At 42.9% G+C, this 20,768-nt stretch overlaps 1 protein-coding gene across 1 annotated transcript in view; it reads left to right on the plus strand.

The window, feature by feature from the left end:
• Positions 1-20,562, plus strand: part of LOC120055824 (rab effector MyRIP-like) — a 48,658-nt gene extending 28,096 nt beyond the window's left edge. Inside the window, exons 5-15 of the mRNA XM_039003812.1 lie at positions 3,143-3,220; positions 8,761-8,858; positions 8,944-9,024; positions 9,096-9,251; positions 9,491-9,638; positions 11,599-12,212; positions 12,332-14,536; positions 15,026-15,211; positions 16,714-16,875; positions 17,290-17,385; positions 19,419-20,562. Coding sequence (XP_038859740.1) covers positions 3,143-3,220; positions 8,761-8,858; positions 8,944-9,024; positions 9,096-9,251; positions 9,491-9,638; positions 11,599-12,212; positions 12,332-14,536; positions 15,026-15,211; positions 16,714-16,875; positions 17,290-17,385; positions 19,419-19,442 — 3,848 coding nt within the window. The 3' untranslated portion in view covers positions 19,443-20,562. The remainder of the gene's footprint in view (positions 1-3,142; positions 3,221-8,760; positions 8,859-8,943; positions 9,025-9,095; positions 9,252-9,490; positions 9,639-11,598; positions 12,213-12,331; positions 14,537-15,025; positions 15,212-16,713; positions 16,876-17,289; positions 17,386-19,418) is intronic.
• Positions 20,563-20,768: the final 206 nt, after the last annotated feature.

Here is a 20,768-nt window from a genome sequence, read left to right on the forward strand (position 1 = left end):
CGGTTGAAAAGCATGCATTTGGTTTTACTAGCGTTTAAGAGCAGTTGGAGGCCACGGGAGGAGTGTTGTATGGCATTGAAGCTCGTTTGGAGGTTAGATAGCACAGTGTCCAAGGAAGGGTCAGAAGTATACAGAATGGTGTCGTCTGCGTAGAGGTGGATCAGGGAAGCCCGCAGCAAGAGCAACATCATTGATATATACAGAGAAAAGAGTCGGCCCGAGAATTGAACCCTGTGTTACCCCCATAGAGACTGCCAGAGGACCGGACAACATGCCCTCCGATTTGACACACTGAACTCTATCTGCGAAGTAGTTGGTGAACCAGGCAAGGCAGTCATTAGAAAAACCGAGGCTACTGAGTCTGCCGATAAGAATATGGTGATTGACAGAGTCGAAAGCCTTGGCCAGGTCGATGAAGACGGCTGCAGAGTACTGTCTTTTATCGATGGCGGTTATGATATCGTTTAGTACCTTGAGCGTGGCTGAGGTGCACCCGTGACCGGCTCGGAAACCGGATTGCACAGCGGAGAAGGTACGGTGGGATTCGAGATGGTCAGTGATCTGTTTGTTGACTTGGCTTTCGAAGACCTTAGATAGGCAGGGCAGGATGGATATAGGTCTGTAACAGCAGAGGTGTATTTGGAGGGCAAGTTGGTCAGGATAATGTCTATTAGGGTGCCCATGTTTACGGATTTAGGGTTGTACCTGGTGGGTTCCTTGATGATTTGTGTGAGATTGAGGGCATCTAGCTTAGATTGTAGGACTGCCGGGGTGTTAAGCATATCCCAGTTTAGGTCACCTAACAGAACAAACTCTGAAGCTAGATGGGGGGCGATCAATTCACAGATGGTGTCCAGGGCACAGCTGGGAGCTGAGGGGGGTCGGTAGCAGGCGGCAACAGTGAGAGACTTATTTCTGGAGAGATTAATTTTTAAAATTAGAAGTTCGAACTGTTTGGGCATAGACCTGGAAAGTATGACAGAACTTTGCAGGCTATCTCTGCAGTAGATTGCAATTCCTCCCCCTTTGGCAGTTCTATCTTGACGGAAAGTGTTATAGTTGGGTATGGAAATCTCAGAATTTTTGGTGGCCTTCCTTGGGGGTCCACAGACACACAAACACACACACGCAGACGCACACGCATGCACGCACACACACACACACACACACACACACTCTCTCTCTCTACTGTGTGACATCAGTCAGAGTTAAAGGATCAAAGCCAGTGACCCCTCGTCCAGTCTGTGAAATGTGTGTGTTATTTTCTCCTAAACGTCCACGGAGCGGCGCAGATACACCATTTAAATGTGTGCACAAACAGTGGCGTGTGTTCATGGGTGCCAAGGGAAGCCAGGCGTTCTAAAAAATGCACAATTTTTTAAAATAAAAAGATACATTTTTATCTTTTGTCTCTCTGTTTTTCATAATTTTCCTTCAATTCACAAGAGGCTGAATGTATCTCACTGGAGAAAGCATCAGAGCGAGCAAAACATATGTGTAGGCCATCTATCTGATGCTGTCTGGGCAGAAAGAGTATGACATTGTTGCTGCCCGTAGCATTGAATGCAAGGGAAGCCAGCAAGCATTTGGCCTCCCTTGATAAAAAAAATAAAAAAAATAATAGCCAATCAGCCAATGGAAGTTCAATATGTAGCTAGATGTAGAAGGCTAATGTTAACTAGCTAACATTGCCCATGAAAGTAAGTTAGACTAGCGAGCAAACATTTTAGCCAGGTAGCCTAGGACAGCAAAAACTAAAAGCGTGTACTCTATGATAGAGTCTTAGACCGTTTCGTCAACATGAAAGAGAAGGATTGCATTGGCGTTTCTCTAAAAGTAGAGTGAGTCAATGTTTTCTTTCTACTTGCACGAACGCACACACACACACAGAAATCCGAACCATGGATAACCGCTCAACACAGAATAGCTGTATGTGAGCACTCCCTCAAATTGTTTGGAGAAAATATCCTTTCTATTTTATTCAGCTTTGTTCAATTGCATTGTTCATACTATAAAATAACATAAAATAATTGTATTTAAAAAAATATATATTTCACCTTTATTTAACCAGGTAGGCTAGTTGAGAACAAGTGCTCATTTACAACTGCGACCTGGCCAAGATAAAGCAAAGCAGTGCAGGACAAACAACAACACAGAGTAGTTACACATGGAATAAAAAAACATACAGTCAATAATACAGTAGAAAAAAAGTCTATATGCAGTGTGTGGTAGGATGAGGTAGGATATCGGAGGTAAGGCAATAAATAGGCCGTAGTGGCGAAATAATTACAATATAGCAATTAAACACTGGAGTGATAGATGTGCAGAAGATGAGTGTACAAGTAGAGATACTGGGGTGCAATACCATGGAATTCTAAGCAAATCTTGTCTGCTAAATGAACTAGTGTAGCACACAGCTACATGGCATAGCCAGATCAAGACCTAACATACTGTAAGGACAACTCAGAGTATGTTATTCTGTTCTTCTGAAATAGACTACATTTTCTTCATATCATGTTTCTTTAGTCCTGTCTAAAATAAATAATGGATTTATTGTGATGGTGTAGGCTATATTACATGGATGTAGATGACCCAAATGTCTGCATCAGTGGCTTGTAGGCTATGCATGGAAGCCAGTAAATTCTAAATGTGTTCATGTTAATTAACGGTCAATTACCATGAGACCGGCAGTTACTTGTTTGTTCAATCACCGGCTGACAAAATGTCATGACTGCCACAGCCCAGGCATAAGTTAACACTGCTCAGGTAAAAACCTTCTATTCGACTTCAGTTACTCTGAGGCCATCATTGTGCTACAATGTTTGCTCATGTCATTAGAGTATTTTTTCATTGTTATGCTCAAAATAATTGTCAAATAGAATTGTGGTTTAAATTGATCTGCAATATTTCTCGCTATAGCCTGTGTACTGTAGCTGTTATTTTGAATGTTCTGTGTGTGAATGTTGTGGCCATAGTCCTCCTGTTCAGTAAGCACATAACAGGAGACAATTATTTGAAACAGACAACGTTGTCCAATGCCTTAAGTTTTCCAATAGCCATTTTATTTTCCTGTTTGCACCTTTTTGCTACATTGTGACCAACTGAACATGACCCATGCCCTGTGTGTTGTATCTTTTTGCAGAGGGTAGCACGTATGAGGAGAGCATCGGCAACGAGGGCAGCGTCTGTAGTGAAAACGCCTTCTACAGACAGAGTGAAGGTAGGCTTCCGGCTTTCCCCTTCTAAAGTATTTCATGCCTTTATTGGAAGAGCAGAGAGGGGGGCCGTAGGTAGCCTAGTGGTTAGGATGTTGGGCTAGTAACTGAAAGGTTGCTAGTTTGAATCCCTGAGTCGACTAGGTGAAAAATCTATTGATCTGCCCTTGAGTAAGGCACTTAATCCTGGTTAATGTCCATAATGGCTGATCCCTGGCTGTGACCTCACTCTCTGAGGTATCTCAAGGAGATATGCAAAAAAAAACATTTCCATTACATACTTGTGTATATTTGTTGACAAATATAAGCACCCCCAATTATTATCATTATTATTATTTTCATAAAATAACTTCCGGTTCCGGTAAAGTTATTAAGCGTGGTTAGCTTCTAAGCGTGGTTAGCTTGTCTAACCACGCTTACTACTGCCAACTTCAAATGTCAGAATCTCCTGGTCGATGACCCCCGGATTCTATGGGATGCCACCAAAGGTTATATAAAACATAATGCACCTACATTTGCATCTGTGTTGCATAAATTACAATTAAAGAAGATATCAGAATTGGAAATGCTGTGTTAGAACGTTCTCAACAAACACTCTTTTCAGACCAGGTAGCTATTATTGTTCCAAAGTCAAGACAGAACATAATTTATTGATAAGACAAAGAGCAGAATTTGCCATCCATCGAGTAAGACTTAACCATTACTTTCATGGTAATCATCCCAGTCCTTTACTGACTAACAAGCTATGTAGTAATGATCAATTAGCTGACATAGTAATTCCCGCTTCAGATTCAATAGTTGCTATCAGAACCCAAATTAATCAAAGATTCTCCCGCTCCTATAAAGAACTGTAGACCTCTGATTGTAAATCCACACCAAGCCAGACTGTTTTGTAAAATAATTAAAGTTGCAATATGTACATTTTTGAGAGACCCAACCAAATTCAAATAGAAATATAAGCTATAGATCTGTCATTCTCATTGAAAGCAAGTCTAATAACCGGTAGATCTGTTTAATTTCTATGCTTCCCGTTCTTAAGTTTCGTTTTTGCCTCTTTTACTTTCAGTTTTGTACACCAGCTTCAAACAGCTGAAAATACAATATTTTTGGTTATCAAAAACGTATTTAGATGGTACAAACACCATGCTTGTTTTGCCACATAAACAGAAAAGTTGGCGAAATATTCGAATTTTTGATACGAGGAAATGGCAGAGCGATTTCTGCATATTGCACCTTTTAAGAACTCCTCTTCTCTCAACAGAGGAAGCCACCTCGCTGGGAGCCCAAATCTGTCTCAATGGACTCAAAGGGGCATTGGATAACATGAACATAGGCAAATCACCTGGATGGGAAAGTGTTCCAACTGAAGTCTATTTAAAATGTTGGAATCAATTAGGTCCACTATTAAATGATTAACACAGCCGTTCTTAAAGGTTCATTTGGGAGAGATGTGAACACGGCACTAATTTCGCTCTTATTACAAAAAGGTAAGGATGCCACCCAGTGTTTTCACTATAGTCCCCTATCTTTGATAATCACAGATATTAAACTGTTTTATAAAATATTGGCATCGCGTCTCGAGACTCACATGCTGACTACACCAGGCGCGCGCGCATGTTGATTTTGTCCGTCCAGACTCGATCAGGATACCCAGGTTGAAATATCAAAACGAACTCTGAACCAACTATATTCATTTGGAGACAGGTCAAAAAGCTTTAAACAGTCATGGCAATTTAGCTAGCTAGCTTGCTGTTTCTAGCTAATTTCTCCTGGGATATAAACATTGGGTTGTTATTTTACCTGAAATGCATAAGGTCCTATACACTACCAGTCAAAGGTTTTAGAACACCTACTCATTCAAGGGTTTTTCTTAATTTTTACTATTTTCTACATTGTAGTATATTATTGAAGACATCAAAACTATGAAATAACACATATGGAATCATGTAGTAACCAAAAAAGCTTTAAACAAATCTAAATATATTTTATATTTGAGATTATTCAAATAGCCACCCTTTGCCTTGATGACAGCTTTGCAAACTCTTAGAATTTTCTCAACCAGCTTCACCTGGAATGCTTTTCCAACAGTCTTGAATGCTGAGCACTTGTTGGCTGACTTTCCTTCACTCTGCGGTCCAACTCATCCCAAACCATCTCAATTTGGTTGAGGCAGGGGGATTGTGGAGGCCAGGTCATCTGATGCAGCACTCCATCACTCTCCTTCTTGGTAAAATAGCCCTTACACAGCCTGGAGGTGTGTTGGGTCATTGTCCTGTTGAAAAACAAATGATAGTCCCCTAAGCCCAAGCCAGATGGGATGGCGTATCGCTGCAGAATGCTGTGGTAGCCATGCTGGTTAAGTGTGCCTTGAATTCTAAATAAATCACAGACAGTGTCACCAGCAAAGCACCCCCACACCATAACACCTCCTCCTCCATGCTTTACGGTGGGAAATACACATGCGGAGATCATCCGTTCAACCACACTGCGTCTCACAAAGACACAACAGTTGGAAACAAAAATCTCCAATTTGGACTCCAGACCGAAGGACAAATTTCCACCGGTCTAATGTCCATTGCTCGTGTTTCTTGGACCAATCAAGTCTCTTCTTAGTATTGTTGTCCTTTAGTAGTGGTTTCTTTGCAGCAATTCAACAATGAAGGCCTGACTCACACAGTCTCCTCTGAACAGTTGATGTTCAGATGTGTCTGATACTTGAACTCTGTGAAGCATTTATTTGGGCTGCAATTTCTGAGGCTGGTAACTCTAATGAATTTATCCTCTGCAGCAGAGGTAACTCTAGGTCTTCCATTCCTGTGGTGGTCCTAATGTGAGCCAGTTTCGTCATAGCGCTTGATGGTTTTTGCAACTGCACTTGAAGAAACTTTCAAAGTTCTTGAAATGTTCCGTATTGACTGACCTTCATGTCTTAAAGTAATGATGGACTGTCGTTTCTCTTTGCTATTTGAGCTGTTCTTTCCATAATATGGACTTGGTCTTTTACCAAATAGGGCTATCTTCTGTATAACCCCCCTACCTTGTCACCACACATCTGATTGGCTCAAATGCATTAAGAAGGAAAGAAATTCCACAAATTCACTTTGAAGAAGGCACAACTGTTAATTGAAATGCATTCCAGGTGACTACCTCATGAAGCTGGTTGAGAAATGCCAAGTGTGCAAAGCTGTCATCAAGCGTAAAGGTTGGCTATTTGAAGAATCTCAAATATAAAATATATTTTGATTTCTTGAACACTTTTTTTGGTTACTACATGATTCCATATGTATTATTTCATAGTTTTGATGTCTTCACTACTTTTCTACAATGTAGAAAATAGTCATAATAAAGAACAACCCTTGAATGAGTAGGTGTTCTAAAACTTTTGACTGGTAGTGTACTCCGACAATTAATCCACACATAAGGAAGTAGTAATCTCTCCTCGTTCAGTCTTCTTCTTTGGACTTTATATGGCAGTTGGCAACCAAGTTTAATGTGCATTACTGCCACCAACTGGACTGGAGTGTGGACCTCAGTTCATCTTTCAATCACCCATGTGGCTATATACTCCTAAAAACCAATGAGGAGATGGGAGAGGCGGGACTTGCAGCGCATCAAGCCTCACAAATAGAAGCAAGTTCTACTTTACCGCCTGGCTACACAGACTTGTTGACGTGGGCAAGCAGTGTGGATGCAATGATTGAATAACATGTATGTGTAAATTCATTTTGCAACACTCGCGCACGCAATGCGGGCGGTGTGGTCAGCATGTTACTTACCTAAATTAATCCACACGGTCCAAAGTGGGTTTGTTAAAAAGCGTTTATCCTCGGATAACCTCCATCGACTATATCATCAGAAACAACAGCTCTTTGGGCTGTATTATCTCTCGATGCAGAAAAAGCGTTTGATAGACTAGAATGGTCAGTCTTGGAACATTTCATTAATGTGATTAAAATACTATATGCCAATTCCTCAGCCATGGTTATTTTAAGTGTTTTATTTAATAAGAACAAATTCTTATTTACAATGACGGTAGGCCAAACCCTAACCCAGACGATGCTGGGCCAATTGTGCACTGCCTTATGGGACTCCCAATCATGGCCAGTTGGGATACAGCCTGGAATCGAACCAGGGTCTGTAGTGACATCTCTAACACTGAGATGCAGTGCCTTAGACCGCTGCGCCACTCGAGGCAATATCTGCTCTGCTCCGTTCAGAATCACTTGATGCAGCAGACAAGGAGGTCCAATTTCACCTCTGCTGTTCTTATTATCCATGGATCCCCTGGCCCAGGCAATTCGGCAATCAATTGAAATAACACAGATTTCTCTATATTCTACTGATCATTTAATTTCCTTATACGCAAATTACATTTCACTATATCTAGACACTGTATCTCAATCGTTCCCAAACGCATTGAAGATCATAGATAAATTCAGCTTAATCTCAAATTATAAAATGCATCTAACCAAATCTGCTCTACTGCCTCTCAAGACCCCGATGGAGGACTCCATCTCTACTTATGGAATCCCAATCGTTTCCCATTTTAAATATTTGGGAGTAGATATATTTCCTTCTTTAGATTAAACCATTATCAGAAACTTTAACAGAATGCTCAAATCAATTCAATCTGACTTCAGTAGATGGAATAATATCCCAGTTGCTTTGACTGGCTGAATATCTATTGTCAAAATGAAAATATTGCCACGGCTGAATTTCTGTACTTAAATGCATCCCATGGCTCCCCCTTCTGGCTATTGGGATCAAATTCATAGTGCGGTATAAAAATGGATATGGAAGGGTAAACGATCCCGGATACAATTTGTACATTTACAAAGAGGGAAAGACGTAGGAGGACTATATTTTACCAAAATTTCAATTGTATTTCCAGGCTCTAGCATTTGACCCCATCTTAAATTATTTCAGACATTATTATTCTGCCTCCTGGTTGAGTAAATAGAGATTGCCCTGGAAGAGGTGGTCTTCACTATCCCTTAATGTAAATTACAATTTGGTGCTACTATTGCTCACACTTTCTATTTGGTGCAAAATTGAAAAACAATGTAACTGGGAATCAAAATGGCATGCCCATACTCCAATATTTCACAACAATGCCTTGAGATCTGGAGGGCGGCCTTTTGCATCCCCCTAGTAGTGCAAATGTGGAATCCGGACCCTTACCGATATCATGGACAGTAATGGTTTAAGAACTTTCCGAGATTTGAAAGATACATTCACATTACCAGGTAATTCCTTTTTTCCCCATATTTACATCTTAGGTCAGCTACCGAATCATCTAATGATGGGATTTATAAATAAATAATCTGGGCTCCAGAAAGGACTGATCTCTATAATGGATCGGGGTTACCCTCCCCCAAAAATTGTACATGTAACCCCCTCTGAAAAATAACAATTACAAAAAAATTATTACAAAAATAGACAAACAAACTACTAAGTACTACCGCCCTCTGCTGGCTGGTGAGTGTATAGCAAGACAGACTTTAATCTAAAGAAACCTCTTGGTTATGTCCCCATCCCTTTTCAGAGCACAGCATGGCAGAGACCCTAACGGTGGCACTGAGGGTGGCAGAGGAGGCCATCGACGAGGCCATCGCCAAGGCAGAGGGACACACCGACAGTCAGGTAACATATTCTGCAGGATGGAGTTGTCTAAAAAGAGTAAACATCTTATTGACTGTCTGGCTGACTTCGTTGTTGTTCTGACTAGGACAAGCAGAGCGAGGCAAGGTATCTGCGAGACCACAGAGAAGAGCTGATTGAGGAACTGGCCACAACCATTGTGCAGAAAGTACGTTCAATTTAATTTAATTTCAATTAATTTCAATACAATTTCATTCAACTCAGTTTATTTCATGCTAGATCATCCGGCGGAGGAAGAACCTAGCTGAGATGAAGCCAGACTATGACCTGGACTGGCTCCCCGACAACCAGAGTGGTGACCAGCCCTTGGCTTCAAGCTCCCCCAGCTCCAAGATCTCCCGCACCACATCAGCCCGCGCCAAGGCCTCTATATGGGTTAGTATGGAGTGTAAGGTGGTTCAGGGAACTAACTACCTTACGTGATCAGTAGCCTTGCCTAGGCTTTAGCTCAGAGGGCTAACTGCGGCATGTAGTCGACCCAGGTTCAAAACCCAGTCTGTCACATAAGACCAGTACAGAACATATATATATATATATATATACAGTGTGGCCTATGTTGATTATATTTACCTCTCTTAGAGATTCAACTATTTCATTATTTGTATTTGTCTCAGCGGTCTCACTCTGCCTTCTCGCTGCTGGATGACAACGTTATGATGCAGTGCTCTGGGGTTTCCCAGGACTCTCAGCATGGGCTGAAAAAGGAGGGAGGAGTGGCAGGATTGGCCAACTGGAAGAGTGTTGACCGCCTGGACAACTCCAGTAAGACCCTGCTGGCCACCGCAACTCTGCTAGTCATTATTCACACGCACCATTACAACGGTCTTTCCACACACCTAGTTTAGTCATTTTCAAAATTACACTTTTTATTTCAATTATTTATTTGCTTGTCTTCCATGTCCTAGACAATTACAGTTTCAAGATACAATACAGTGGCTTCCGAAAGTATTCACCCGCCTTGGAATTATTCCTATTTTGTTGCCTTACAACCTGGAATTAAAAGGGATTTTTGGGGGGTTTGTATCATTTAACTTACACAACATGCCTACTACTTTGAAGATGAAAAATATTTTTCATTGTGAAACAAACAAGAAATAAGACAAAAAAACTGAAAACTTGAGCGTGCATAACTATTCACCCCCCCAAAGTCAATACTTTGTAGAGCCACCCTTTGCAGCAATTACAGCTGCAAGTCTCTTGGGGTATGTCTCTATAAGCTTGGCACATCTATCCACTGGGATTTTTGCCCAGATTTTCTTCCAGGCAAAACTGCTCCAGCTCCTTCAAGTTGGATGGGTTCTGCTGATTTACAGCAATCTTTAAGTCATACCACAGATTCTCAATTGGATTGAGGTCTGGGCTTTGACTAGGCCATTCCAAGACATTTAAATGTTTCCCCTTAAAAACCACTCAAGTGTTGCTTTAGCAGTATGCTTACGGTCATTGTCCTGCTGGAAGGTGAACCTCCGTCCCAGTCTCAAATCTATGGAAGACTGAAACAGGTTTCCCTCAAGAATTTCCCTGTATTTAGCGCCATCCATCATTCCTTCAATTCTGACCAGTTTCCCAGTCTCTGCCGATGAAAAACATCCCCACAGCATGATGCTGCCACCACCATGCTTCACTGTGGGGATGGTATTCTCGGGTGATGAGAGGTGTTGGGTTTGCGCCAGACATAGCGTTTTCCTTGATGACCAAAAAGCTCAATTTTAGTCTCATCTGACCAGAGTACCTTCTTCCATATGTTTGGGGAGTCTCCCACATGCCTTTTGGCTAACACCAAATGTGTTTGCTTATTTTTTTCTTTAAGCAATGGCTTTTTTCTGGCCACTCTTCCGTAAAGCCCAGCTCTGTGGAGTGTACAGCTTAAAGTGGTCCTATGGACAGATACTCCAACTTCAGCTGTGAAGCTCTGCAGCTCCTTCAGGGTTATCTTTGGTCTCTTTGTTGCCTCTCTGATTAATGCCCTCCTTGCCTGGTTCGTGAGATTTGGTGGGCGGCCCTCTCTTGGCAGGTTTGTTGTGGTGCCATATTCTTTCCATTTTTTAATAATGGATTTAAATGGTGCTCCGTGGGATGTTCAAAGTTTTGGATATTTTTTTATAACTCAACCCTGATCCGTACTTCTCCACAACTTTGTCCCTGACCTGTTTGGAGAGCTCCTTGGTCTCCATGGTGTCGCTTGCTTGGTGGTGCCCCTTGTTTAGTGGTTTTGCAGACTCTGGGGCCTTTCAGAACAGGTGTATATATACTGAGATCATGTGACAGATCATGTGACACTTAAATAAAGTCCACCTGTGTGCAATCTAACTAATTATGTGACTTCTGAAGGTAATTGGTTGCACCAGATCTTATTTAGGGGATTCACTGCAAAGGGGGTGAATACATATGCATGCACCCACTACTTTCCCGTTTTTTTGTATTTTTTTGTGTATGTCCATTACATGAAATCCAAATAAATATCAATTTAAATTACAGGTTGTAATGCATCAAAATAGGAAAAACACCAAGGGGGATGAATGCTTTTGCGTGGCACTGTACATACATGCAACTTTGTACAGTTCAATAGGGGGAAAACAAACAAACAAAATTACCTATTATTGATGTACTGTAGTAAAAGACTGGTGGCTAAATGCATCCTCCCCTGTGTTTGTGTGTCTGCCTGTCTGCTGTGTGTGTGTATGTGTGGCATCTGTCTACCCTGATGTGTGTGTGTCCGGAGGTGCGTCCTCAGTGCTGAAGAGCCCAGACGGGAACTGGATCGCCCAGCAGAGCACACAGCTGTCTCGGCCCAGCCTGCTGACCAAGAGGAAGTCACTGGTATTCAGTGTTTTGGAGAAGGAGTCCGGTGTGATCTCCGCCTACGATGAGATGGGCTCAGACGACGCCGAGGGGGGAGAGGGGGCCTGGGGCGCCGCCCTGCTGGAGATACGGAGGAAAATGACAAACGCCAACAACAACCAGGGGTCAGAGGCACCAGATGCCCAGGCCTCTGCCGACCAGCAGCACAGCCTCCCCTCACACTTGCTAGACCACCACGCCAGCACGGACACCCTCAACTCTGAATCTGAGGTAGGAGAAGATCAGATTCGAGGTCAAGGGCCGAAGCCCCAGAAGCCTCTGCTCGCCGTCCTGAAGAGAAAGGTGCCTGTGGAGCACCGGTGCACCCCCTCTTCACGTCGGTCATCCCGCCCGGGCATCTTCGACGTGAACTTTAACCCTGAGGGGACGGAGGCTGAGAGCAGCGGGGCTGATGAGCTGGAGGAGGGGGGCAAAGTCAGGAGGACGCGAAGGAGGAAGAGGACTAAGAAGGATCAGGGGGAGGGAAGAGGAGAGGTAAAGCGAGACAGTCTGTCACTTTCACTTATGACCTCAATTTCACTTATTCCCCTTATCATGTTGGACATCATTTTATTTCTCTGATAGCTTCTATGTCTTCTATCTGCTGTTAACAGGAGTATAGCAGCATGCTACTGGATGCCCTGGCCAAGAAACTAAGTGTGAAAAAGACCAGCCAATCTGGCGCAGTCACCCCAGACACTCTGACTTTGGATGGTGGCTTGACCTCCAGGTCGCTGACCCCTGAACCCCGGGGTCCTGAGGGGGAGGCCCCCGGCTGCGGGGCCCCGAAGGGCCAGGGAGGAGGGACCATGGGAGTGACCATCAATCTTGAGCAGGAACTGACCATCAGACTGAAAGAGCTGGCCAGCCAAGTTGGCCTCGCACACCTCTCATCATCTGAGGACGAACTGGACAGATCGGGAGAGGACGAGGGAGGAAGGGAGGGAAGGAGAGAAGGAACTCAGGAGGAGGAGCGGTTATGGCATATAGAAATCGAGATGGAAGGAGGGAGAGTGGGAGAGGGGGAGGAGAGGACAAAAGAAAGGGAGGGAGATGGAGGAGGAGAGCTGAAGTCAACACTAATCCAGCTAGCTAGTCAGGTCAGAGGCACAGAATTCTCATCCACTGAAGATGAGTTGGACAGAGTGGGTAGGGTTGAGCGTGAATGGGAGAGAGATCGGGTGGAGGAGAGGACAAAAAAGAGGGAGAGAGAAGGAAGAGAGGAGCACACCGTAAAGTTGCGTATGCTGGCTAGCCAAGTCACACATTTCTCATCAACAGAGGAAGAGCTTGACCGAGTGGGTGTTAGTGATGGAGAGATGGAGGAGCAGAGAGAAGGAGAGAGGGAGGGAGAGAAGGAAGAGCTGACATACAAACGGTGCAGACTGACTAGACAGGTCAATGACGCGCAGTTGTCATCAACAGAGGACGAGCTGGATAGAGTGGGTCTCTATGATGAAGAGATGGAGAAAGGGAGGGAGGAGAGAGGAGGAGAAGGGGGTGGAGAGCGGGAGGAGATAGACGCTGAGGCACTGTGGGAGATGGAGGGAGATAAAGAGGAACTGACCTCCAAGTTGAGAGATTTGGCCAGTCTCGTTAGCGCCTCCCAATTCTCCTCTACGGAAGATGAACTGGATAGAGTGGGAAAGAACGAGGGAGAGAGCGAAGAGGGGAGCAAAGGAGACAAAATGAAGTTGTCCAATAGAGTGGCAGACTGGGTCAGAGAGAGATGTGGAGAGATGGAGGGAAAGTGGCATGGAGAGAGATGGGGAGAGATGGAGGGAGAGAGGAGGAGGCTACAGGTGGAGAGGGTGAGAGAGAAGCCCTGGTACCAGGGGGGGATGGAGGTGGAAGGGAGGATGATGAACAACGTGAGGAGAGATAGCATCGGAGAACTAGACGTCAGACTCTTTGACTTTGAGGATGAAAGTGAGAAAGAGGGAGAGCTGCAAAGCGAAGAGATGGACACAAAGGTAGAGGAAGAGGGAGTCATGAAGGTACAGAGGATGATGGAGAGGATGTTTGAAGGAGGGAAGGAAGGAAAGAGAGCAGGGGAAGCAGAGAGAAAGGTGGAAAGAGGGATGAGAGATGCAGAAGTGGGAGGAAGAGAGCGAGAAACAACAGAAAGTGTGGACACTGTGGAGGGAGAGGTGATGTTTGACAAAATAATCAGCAACCTAGAGCACACACTGGGTGGGATGGAGGTAGAGATGGATGGAGAGATGGTGGCGGACCCCGAAAGAGAAGGGAGAGAAGAGGATAAGAACCAAACAAATGTTAGAGAAAGCGAGTTTATGAAAGAAGAAGAGATAGATGAATATCTAATTAATGAGATGCTAATGTTAGAACAGCTGTCAGACAGGTTTGGCACTTTAGACAAGACTGGAGTCAAACCTCAAGAGAAGGCTGGAGGGAAGGAAAGAGAAAGGGACAGTTCGGATAAGACAGTAGAGAGTGTCGTGGAGCGAGGTGAGAAAGAGGCTCGAGAGAAAGATGAGCAGACCGAAACAGAGACCCATAAAAGCATCCTACCACAGAATTTAGATGAGAGAAAGGAACAAATATCAGACCAGACAAAGAGCAAGACATCCCGAGACCTGGAAGAAGAGAGCAAGGGAGTAGAAAGAGGGGGATATGAAGGTGGGGAGGTAGAGGAGCAAACAAGCGACAAGGAGATGGATGATTTTGGGGAAAGAGAAGGGGAGAATTTTGAGAAGAATACAGACGAGAAAGAAACTGAGAGCAACCGAACTAAGGACCCAGAAGAGAGCGCCCCCTGTGTTCAGGAGGAGATACTGTCTTCAGAGGAGATCCAGAATGTAAGAAACGAAAAGCACCTAGCTTTACCCACAGAGATGCCTAAATTGCTATGTAATTCTGTGGATCTACCCTTTCGACATTTCTAACCTCAAATCAACTGACAGCTGTAACACTAACTCTGCTTGCTCCTCTCTATACCATACTACTTTCCCTTTCTCCCCCCCCCCCCCCCCCCCTCTGTCCTCCCTCGTTCCATTACTCTGTGTTAGGATAGCCCTAACAATTAGGACCTAGAAAACACACTCCAGTTCCTTTCCGCTTTGCTACAGCAGATGCGATCACAAACTGATAACTTGACCGTGCTTTGGGCAACAGGGGTTAGCGCTATATGCAGTCAACCAGTCAAACACTTTCTTTCTCTTGACTCGTTGGCTCTTCTCTGCTTGTCTAAAACTGTTGTTCTCACATGAATGGATGTGTTCCACACAGAGACCGTAGGCTTTTAGGGATTGCATAAAGCTTGTGTAAATTCAATTGTGTGTGTGCAGAGGTACTCGGCGATGTCACTGCGCAGTATCACCACTGAGGTGCTGACGGTGTTGAATGCGACAGAGGACCTACTCCAGGGGGTGGAAGGGGGTGACTACGCTTGTTCTCCTCCCTACACCCCTTCACTACCCCCCAACACTGACACCAAGAGGCTGGACGAACAGCTCAGCAGACTGGAGGAGAACGTAAGACCTGTCTGTCTTTGTGTCTGTATAACCTGTAACACACAGTGCCTTTGGAAAGTATTCCGACCCCTTGACTTTTTCCCACATTTTGTTAGGTTACAGCCTTTTTCTAAAATGTATTAAATAGGTTTCTTCCCCTGTCATCAATCTACACACAATATCCCATAATGACACAAATGACAAATGACATTTTTGCAAATTTATTACAAATGAAAAACTGAAATATTACATTTACATAAGTATTCTGACCCTTTACTCAGTACTTTGTTGAAGCACCTTTGGCAGCTATTACAGCTTCAAGTCTTCTTGGGTATGACACTACAAGCTTGGCACACCTGTATTTGGGGAGTTTCTCCCATTCTTCTCTACAGATCCTCTCAACCACTGTCAGGTTGGATGGGGAGCGTTGCTGCAGAGCTATTTTCAGGTCTCTCCAGAAATGTTCGATCAGGTTCAAGTCCTGGCTCTGGAGCATATTTTGATCAAGGATCTCTCTGTACTTTGCTCCGTTCATCTTTACCTCAATCCTGACTAGTCTCCCAGTCTCTGTCGTTGAAAAACATCCCTACAGCATGATGCTGCTACCACCATGCTTCACCATAGGGATGGTGCCAGGTTTCTGCCAGACGGGAAGCTTGTTTCTCATGGTCTGAGAGTCTTAAGGTAGCTTTTGGCAAACTCCAAGCGGGCTGTCATGTGCCTTTTACTCTAACATAAAGGACTGAGAGTGCTACATAGATGGTTGTCCTTCTGGAAGGTTCTCCCATCTCCACAGAGGAACTCTAGAACTCCGTCAGAGTGACCATCGGGGTCTTTGTCACCTCCCTGACCAAGGCCCTTCTCTCCTGATTACTCAGTTTGGCCAGGCGGACAGCTCTCGGAAGAGTCTTGGTGGTTCCAAACTTCTTCCATTTAAGAATGATGGAGGCCACTGTGTTCTTGGGGACCTTCAATCCTGCAGACATTTTTTGGTACCCTTCCCCAGTTCTGTGCCTCGACACAATCCTGTCTTGGAGCTCTACGGACAATTCCTTTGACCTCATTGCTTGGTTTTTGCTCTGACATGCACTGTCAACTGTGGGACCTTATATAGACAGGTGTTTGCCTTTCCAAATCATGTCCAATCAATTGAATTTACCAATGGAAACAGGATTCACCTGAGCTTAATTTCATGTCTTATAGCAAAGGGTCGGAATACTTATTGTAAATAAGGTATTTGTTTTTAATTTTTATAAATTAGCAAACATTTTAAAAAACTGTTTTGTCTTTGTCATTATGGGGTACTGTGTATAGATTGCTAAGGATTTTTTATTTATTTAATCCATTTTAGAAGATTGCCGTTACGTCACAAAATCAAGGGTTCTGAATACTTTCCAAAGGCACTATATTTCACAGTCCATGTGGGTTCAAGAGCAATGTGATGCTAACCTCTGTTAATGTTAGACTGACTGTTGGCATTTCAGTTTTATATCTGTCTGTGCTAAATGAATTGTGCCATTCAGGTGTATGTGGCGGCGGGCACGGCGTACGGCCTGGAGGCGGAGCTGGACGACCTGGAGGAGTGTGCCCGGGCCATCGGCGATGCCACCTCTGACCTGGAGCTGTCCTACCTGGAGGAGCAGGTGGCATCAGCTGCCGCCCAGGTGCATCAGTCTGACCTCCAGGTGTGTTCAAGTCTGGATGCCCTCTGTGTCTCATAGCTAGCTAGTTAGTGTCCAAAATGGCACCCTATTCTCTATGTAGTGCACGACTTTTGACCCGAGCCCTTTGTGGCATTTCAGACGCAGACTTTTGCTTTGGAAAAAAGGAGAAAGCGGGGGATTTTACCTCGGGTTTTACCTCGGGTATGATGACATTAGAATTAGAAAATTGTATGTTATTGTATGTTTGAATGTTGGTGATTGTCACATAATGAAACTAGCAAATAAAATGTTTGAAAGAAAGAATTAGAAAGATGTCCATAATGTGGATATTTGCCTGAAAACATAAAAACATATACATTCAATTGTGTTTTTAAGTCCTTTTAAGTTGATCTGAGTGAGAGAATATTCATGTTAATGTTACGCACTTTGTTGTAGGTGTCGGACATTGCAGCCAGGATCACAGCTCTGAAGAATGCAGGCCTCAACGTGGTCCCACAGAACCGCTTCACTAAGCCCAAGAAACAGCCTAAGGTACTGGACCAGACCAGGTCACTTAGCACTAGGACCAGGAGTTTTACCTGGTCAGGTCATGTAGTCAGGGAAAACTCCTGGCCCTACTTGTCACTCACTAACAATTATAAACATATCTTGTGATTTTCGAACAACAACTTATCAAGTGTCATGTGACTCTCTGCAGCCACAAATGTTGGTCTCGTCACGTCAGAGAGGAGGCGACTACCTGCTCCACTCTTGAAGGGTTAGAGATATGTGACCAACCAGCTCAAATCGGTCATATGAAGCAAAATTTGAAACGTGTTTTTTTACACTGGATTAAAGTAGAGACTCAGAGCTACAAAATGGTATATCATACATTACAGTTGAGAACAGTGGGAATGTCATTCTGCTTTGATCATTGATAAACTTGTAAACTCACTTTTGAGAAAATGGCCTTTGAATGTTTTGGTACTACTACTGGATAGCTCCTCTTTGTCTACACCCATTCAGCATCGTTCACACCCTCTTAAGCTTTAGCACCACCCATCTCTTTAAGGGTTGATCCGAGCATTCTGTGGAAACAACAGCAGTCAAGCACCCAAGCTAACTTGTTAACTACTTCCAGACACAAATGAGAGAACAGCTCACTTAACATTACTTGCCCTAGCAGAGCTGGTTAGGCTGTTATGTTATCCAGAGCGTTGGTGACTGCAACTGTGCTGTCAGATTGTCCGTTCGTTAATTCAGAGCGTTTCGCTCTTGGAGCATTCAGAGTGCAAATATGCAAGTAGCTAACCCACCAGGTTCAATGTTATCTAGCTAACATTGGCTATAGCTAGCCAAGCAAATTACTCTGAGATACGAATAATAAGATCATACATGTAACGTTAGCTAGCGAGCTAGCCAGCTAACATTAGCTAGCTAGCTAGGTAAACAATGAACCATAATCCAGTCAAAAGTTTAGAAACAACTAGTCATTCAAGGGTTTTCCTTTATTTTTACTATTTTTTTTTTTTTAAATGTTTTGTTCTATTGTAGAATAATAGAAGAGAGAGTGCCTTGAATTCTAAATAAATTACTGACAGTGTCACCAGCAAAGCACCCTCACACCACCTCCTCCATGCTTCACGGTGGGAACCACACATGCGGAGATCATCCGTTCACCTACTCTGCATCTCACAATGACACGGTGGTTGGAACCACAAATCTCAAATTTGGACTCATCAGACCAAAGATTTCCACCAGTCTAATGTCCATTGCTCATGTTTCTTCTTCTTATTGTTGTCCTTTAGTAGTGGTTTCTTTGGAGCAATTCGACCATGAAAGCCCGATTCAGGCAGTCTCATCTAAACAGTTGATGTTGAGATGTGTCTGTTACTTGAACTCTGAAGAATTTATTTGGGTTGCAATTTCTGAGGCTGTTAACTCTAATGAACTTATCCTCTGCAGCAGAGGTAACTCTGGGTCTTCCTTTCCTGTGGCGGTCCTCATGAGAGCCAGTTTCATCATAGCCCTTGATGGTTTTTGCAACTGCACTTGAAGAAACTTGACATTTTCTGTATTGACTGACCTTCATGTCTTAAAGTAATGATGGACTGTCGTTTTTCTTTGCTTATTTGAGCTGTTCTTGCCATAATATGAACTTGGTCTTTTACCAAATAGGGCTCTCTTCTGTATACCACCTCTACCCTGTCACAATTCAACTGACTGGCTCAAACACATTAAGGAAAGAAATTCCACAAATTAACTTTTAACAAGGCACAGATGTTAATTGAAATGCATTCCAGGTGACTACCTGATGAAGCTGGTTGAGAGAATCCCTAGAGTGTGCAAATCTGTCATCAAGGCAAAGGGTGGCTACTTTGAATAATCTCAAATATAAATATATTTAGATTTGTGTAACACTTTTTTGGTAACTACATGATGCCATATGTGTAATGTCATAGTTTTGATGTCTTCACTATTAATCTACAATGTACTACAATCACATTAGTTCCTGTATTCAATAGTGTGTGGTCTCATGCTGTACATGTTCTGTATTTTGACCCACATGCCTTATTTTTTTTCAGATAAAGAAACCTAAGCCAGACTGATCAGGCATGTTGACCCCTGTCATGACCCCTAGCTTCCCCTCACACCAGTGCTACCTGCCTTTAACCAACCATCAGGACAATGCCAAGTACAGACTGACAGTTTTACCACTCATTTTGACACTGTGGACATAGACAAGAGTTGTAGATTTTTTTTATAATGAGATGAAAATAGTACATACTTTATGTAAAAAAAAGTGGATGAAGTTAAAAACATAGATGGTTTCGTATAGAATATTTATCATAAATATCATGCTGTTGAGTGACATGTCAATCATTTCTTTATTATTGGACCTTTTAACCAATCAGTAACCATATAGCCATATAAGGTAATGAAGAGAACGGACACAAACAAGCTGTGTTGCTCCTGGCTGAAAGCTGTGATTAATACTACTGATTGTTTTAACATGTTTTAACAGTTAAAGGTCCAATGTAGCCATTTTTATCTCAACATAAAATCATTTCTGGGAAACAATTAAGTACCTAACTGTGATAAAAAAATTTACCATTTGAATTTAAAACAAACAAAAATAGCTTCTTAGCAAAGAGCAATTTCTCAAACAAGAATTTAGCTAGGACTGTGTGGGAGTGGAGAGGGGAAAACTGAAAACTAGCTGTTATTGGTAGCTGTTAATAACTAGCTGTTATTTCCTATTGGTCTATTAACTAATTTACCACCTGGTGATGCCACCAGGCAGGCCTAAACTCCATCCCACAAAAATAGGCAGAAATTGCAGGTGTTCTTTTTAAACAGCCTTTACACTAAAAGAGCATTATCATTATTTTCACAGTATTATTCCAACCTCAGTGTGGAAATGCATATATAAAACATAGGAAAATCACTTTTTTGACTGCACTGGGCCTTTAACATGTTTAATAGTCTATCATTGTTATGGGAACAATTACATATGAGTTAGTTATTGCAAAAAGTGCCAAATTACATCCTTAATCATCAATGATTTGTCTAATGTTAAGTACCTGTTGAATATGCGTAATATGTCATTTTGTATTTTCAGGTAAACAGAAAGTCCCACAATAAAGGTCTATGGTCGTTAGTTCTTTCTAACCTTGTACATTTGATGTTTGATTTTACATTGTAAATTATAGCGCACAATAAAATAATCATTCAATTACTTATGGCTTATCATTGTGCTCCTACAGACAGACATTTCAATGTGAAGGCTAGCTACTTGTCTTCCGCTATTACAAGTGCGGGAACAAAGTCATGAACTGAAGCCTTTGAAGTAATCAATCTTGAGATTCATCCACACAGAGCTTGTCTAACCTTTTAGGTTAAAAAGATGGGGAAAGACATTTGTTTGTGTTTGT

This window comes from Salvelinus namaycush, chromosome 11, assembly GCF_016432855.1.
Source record: "Salvelinus namaycush isolate Seneca chromosome 11, SaNama_1.0, whole genome shotgun sequence".
Classification (NCBI taxonomy): Eukaryota; Metazoa; Chordata; class Actinopteri; order Salmoniformes; family Salmonidae; genus Salvelinus; species Salvelinus namaycush.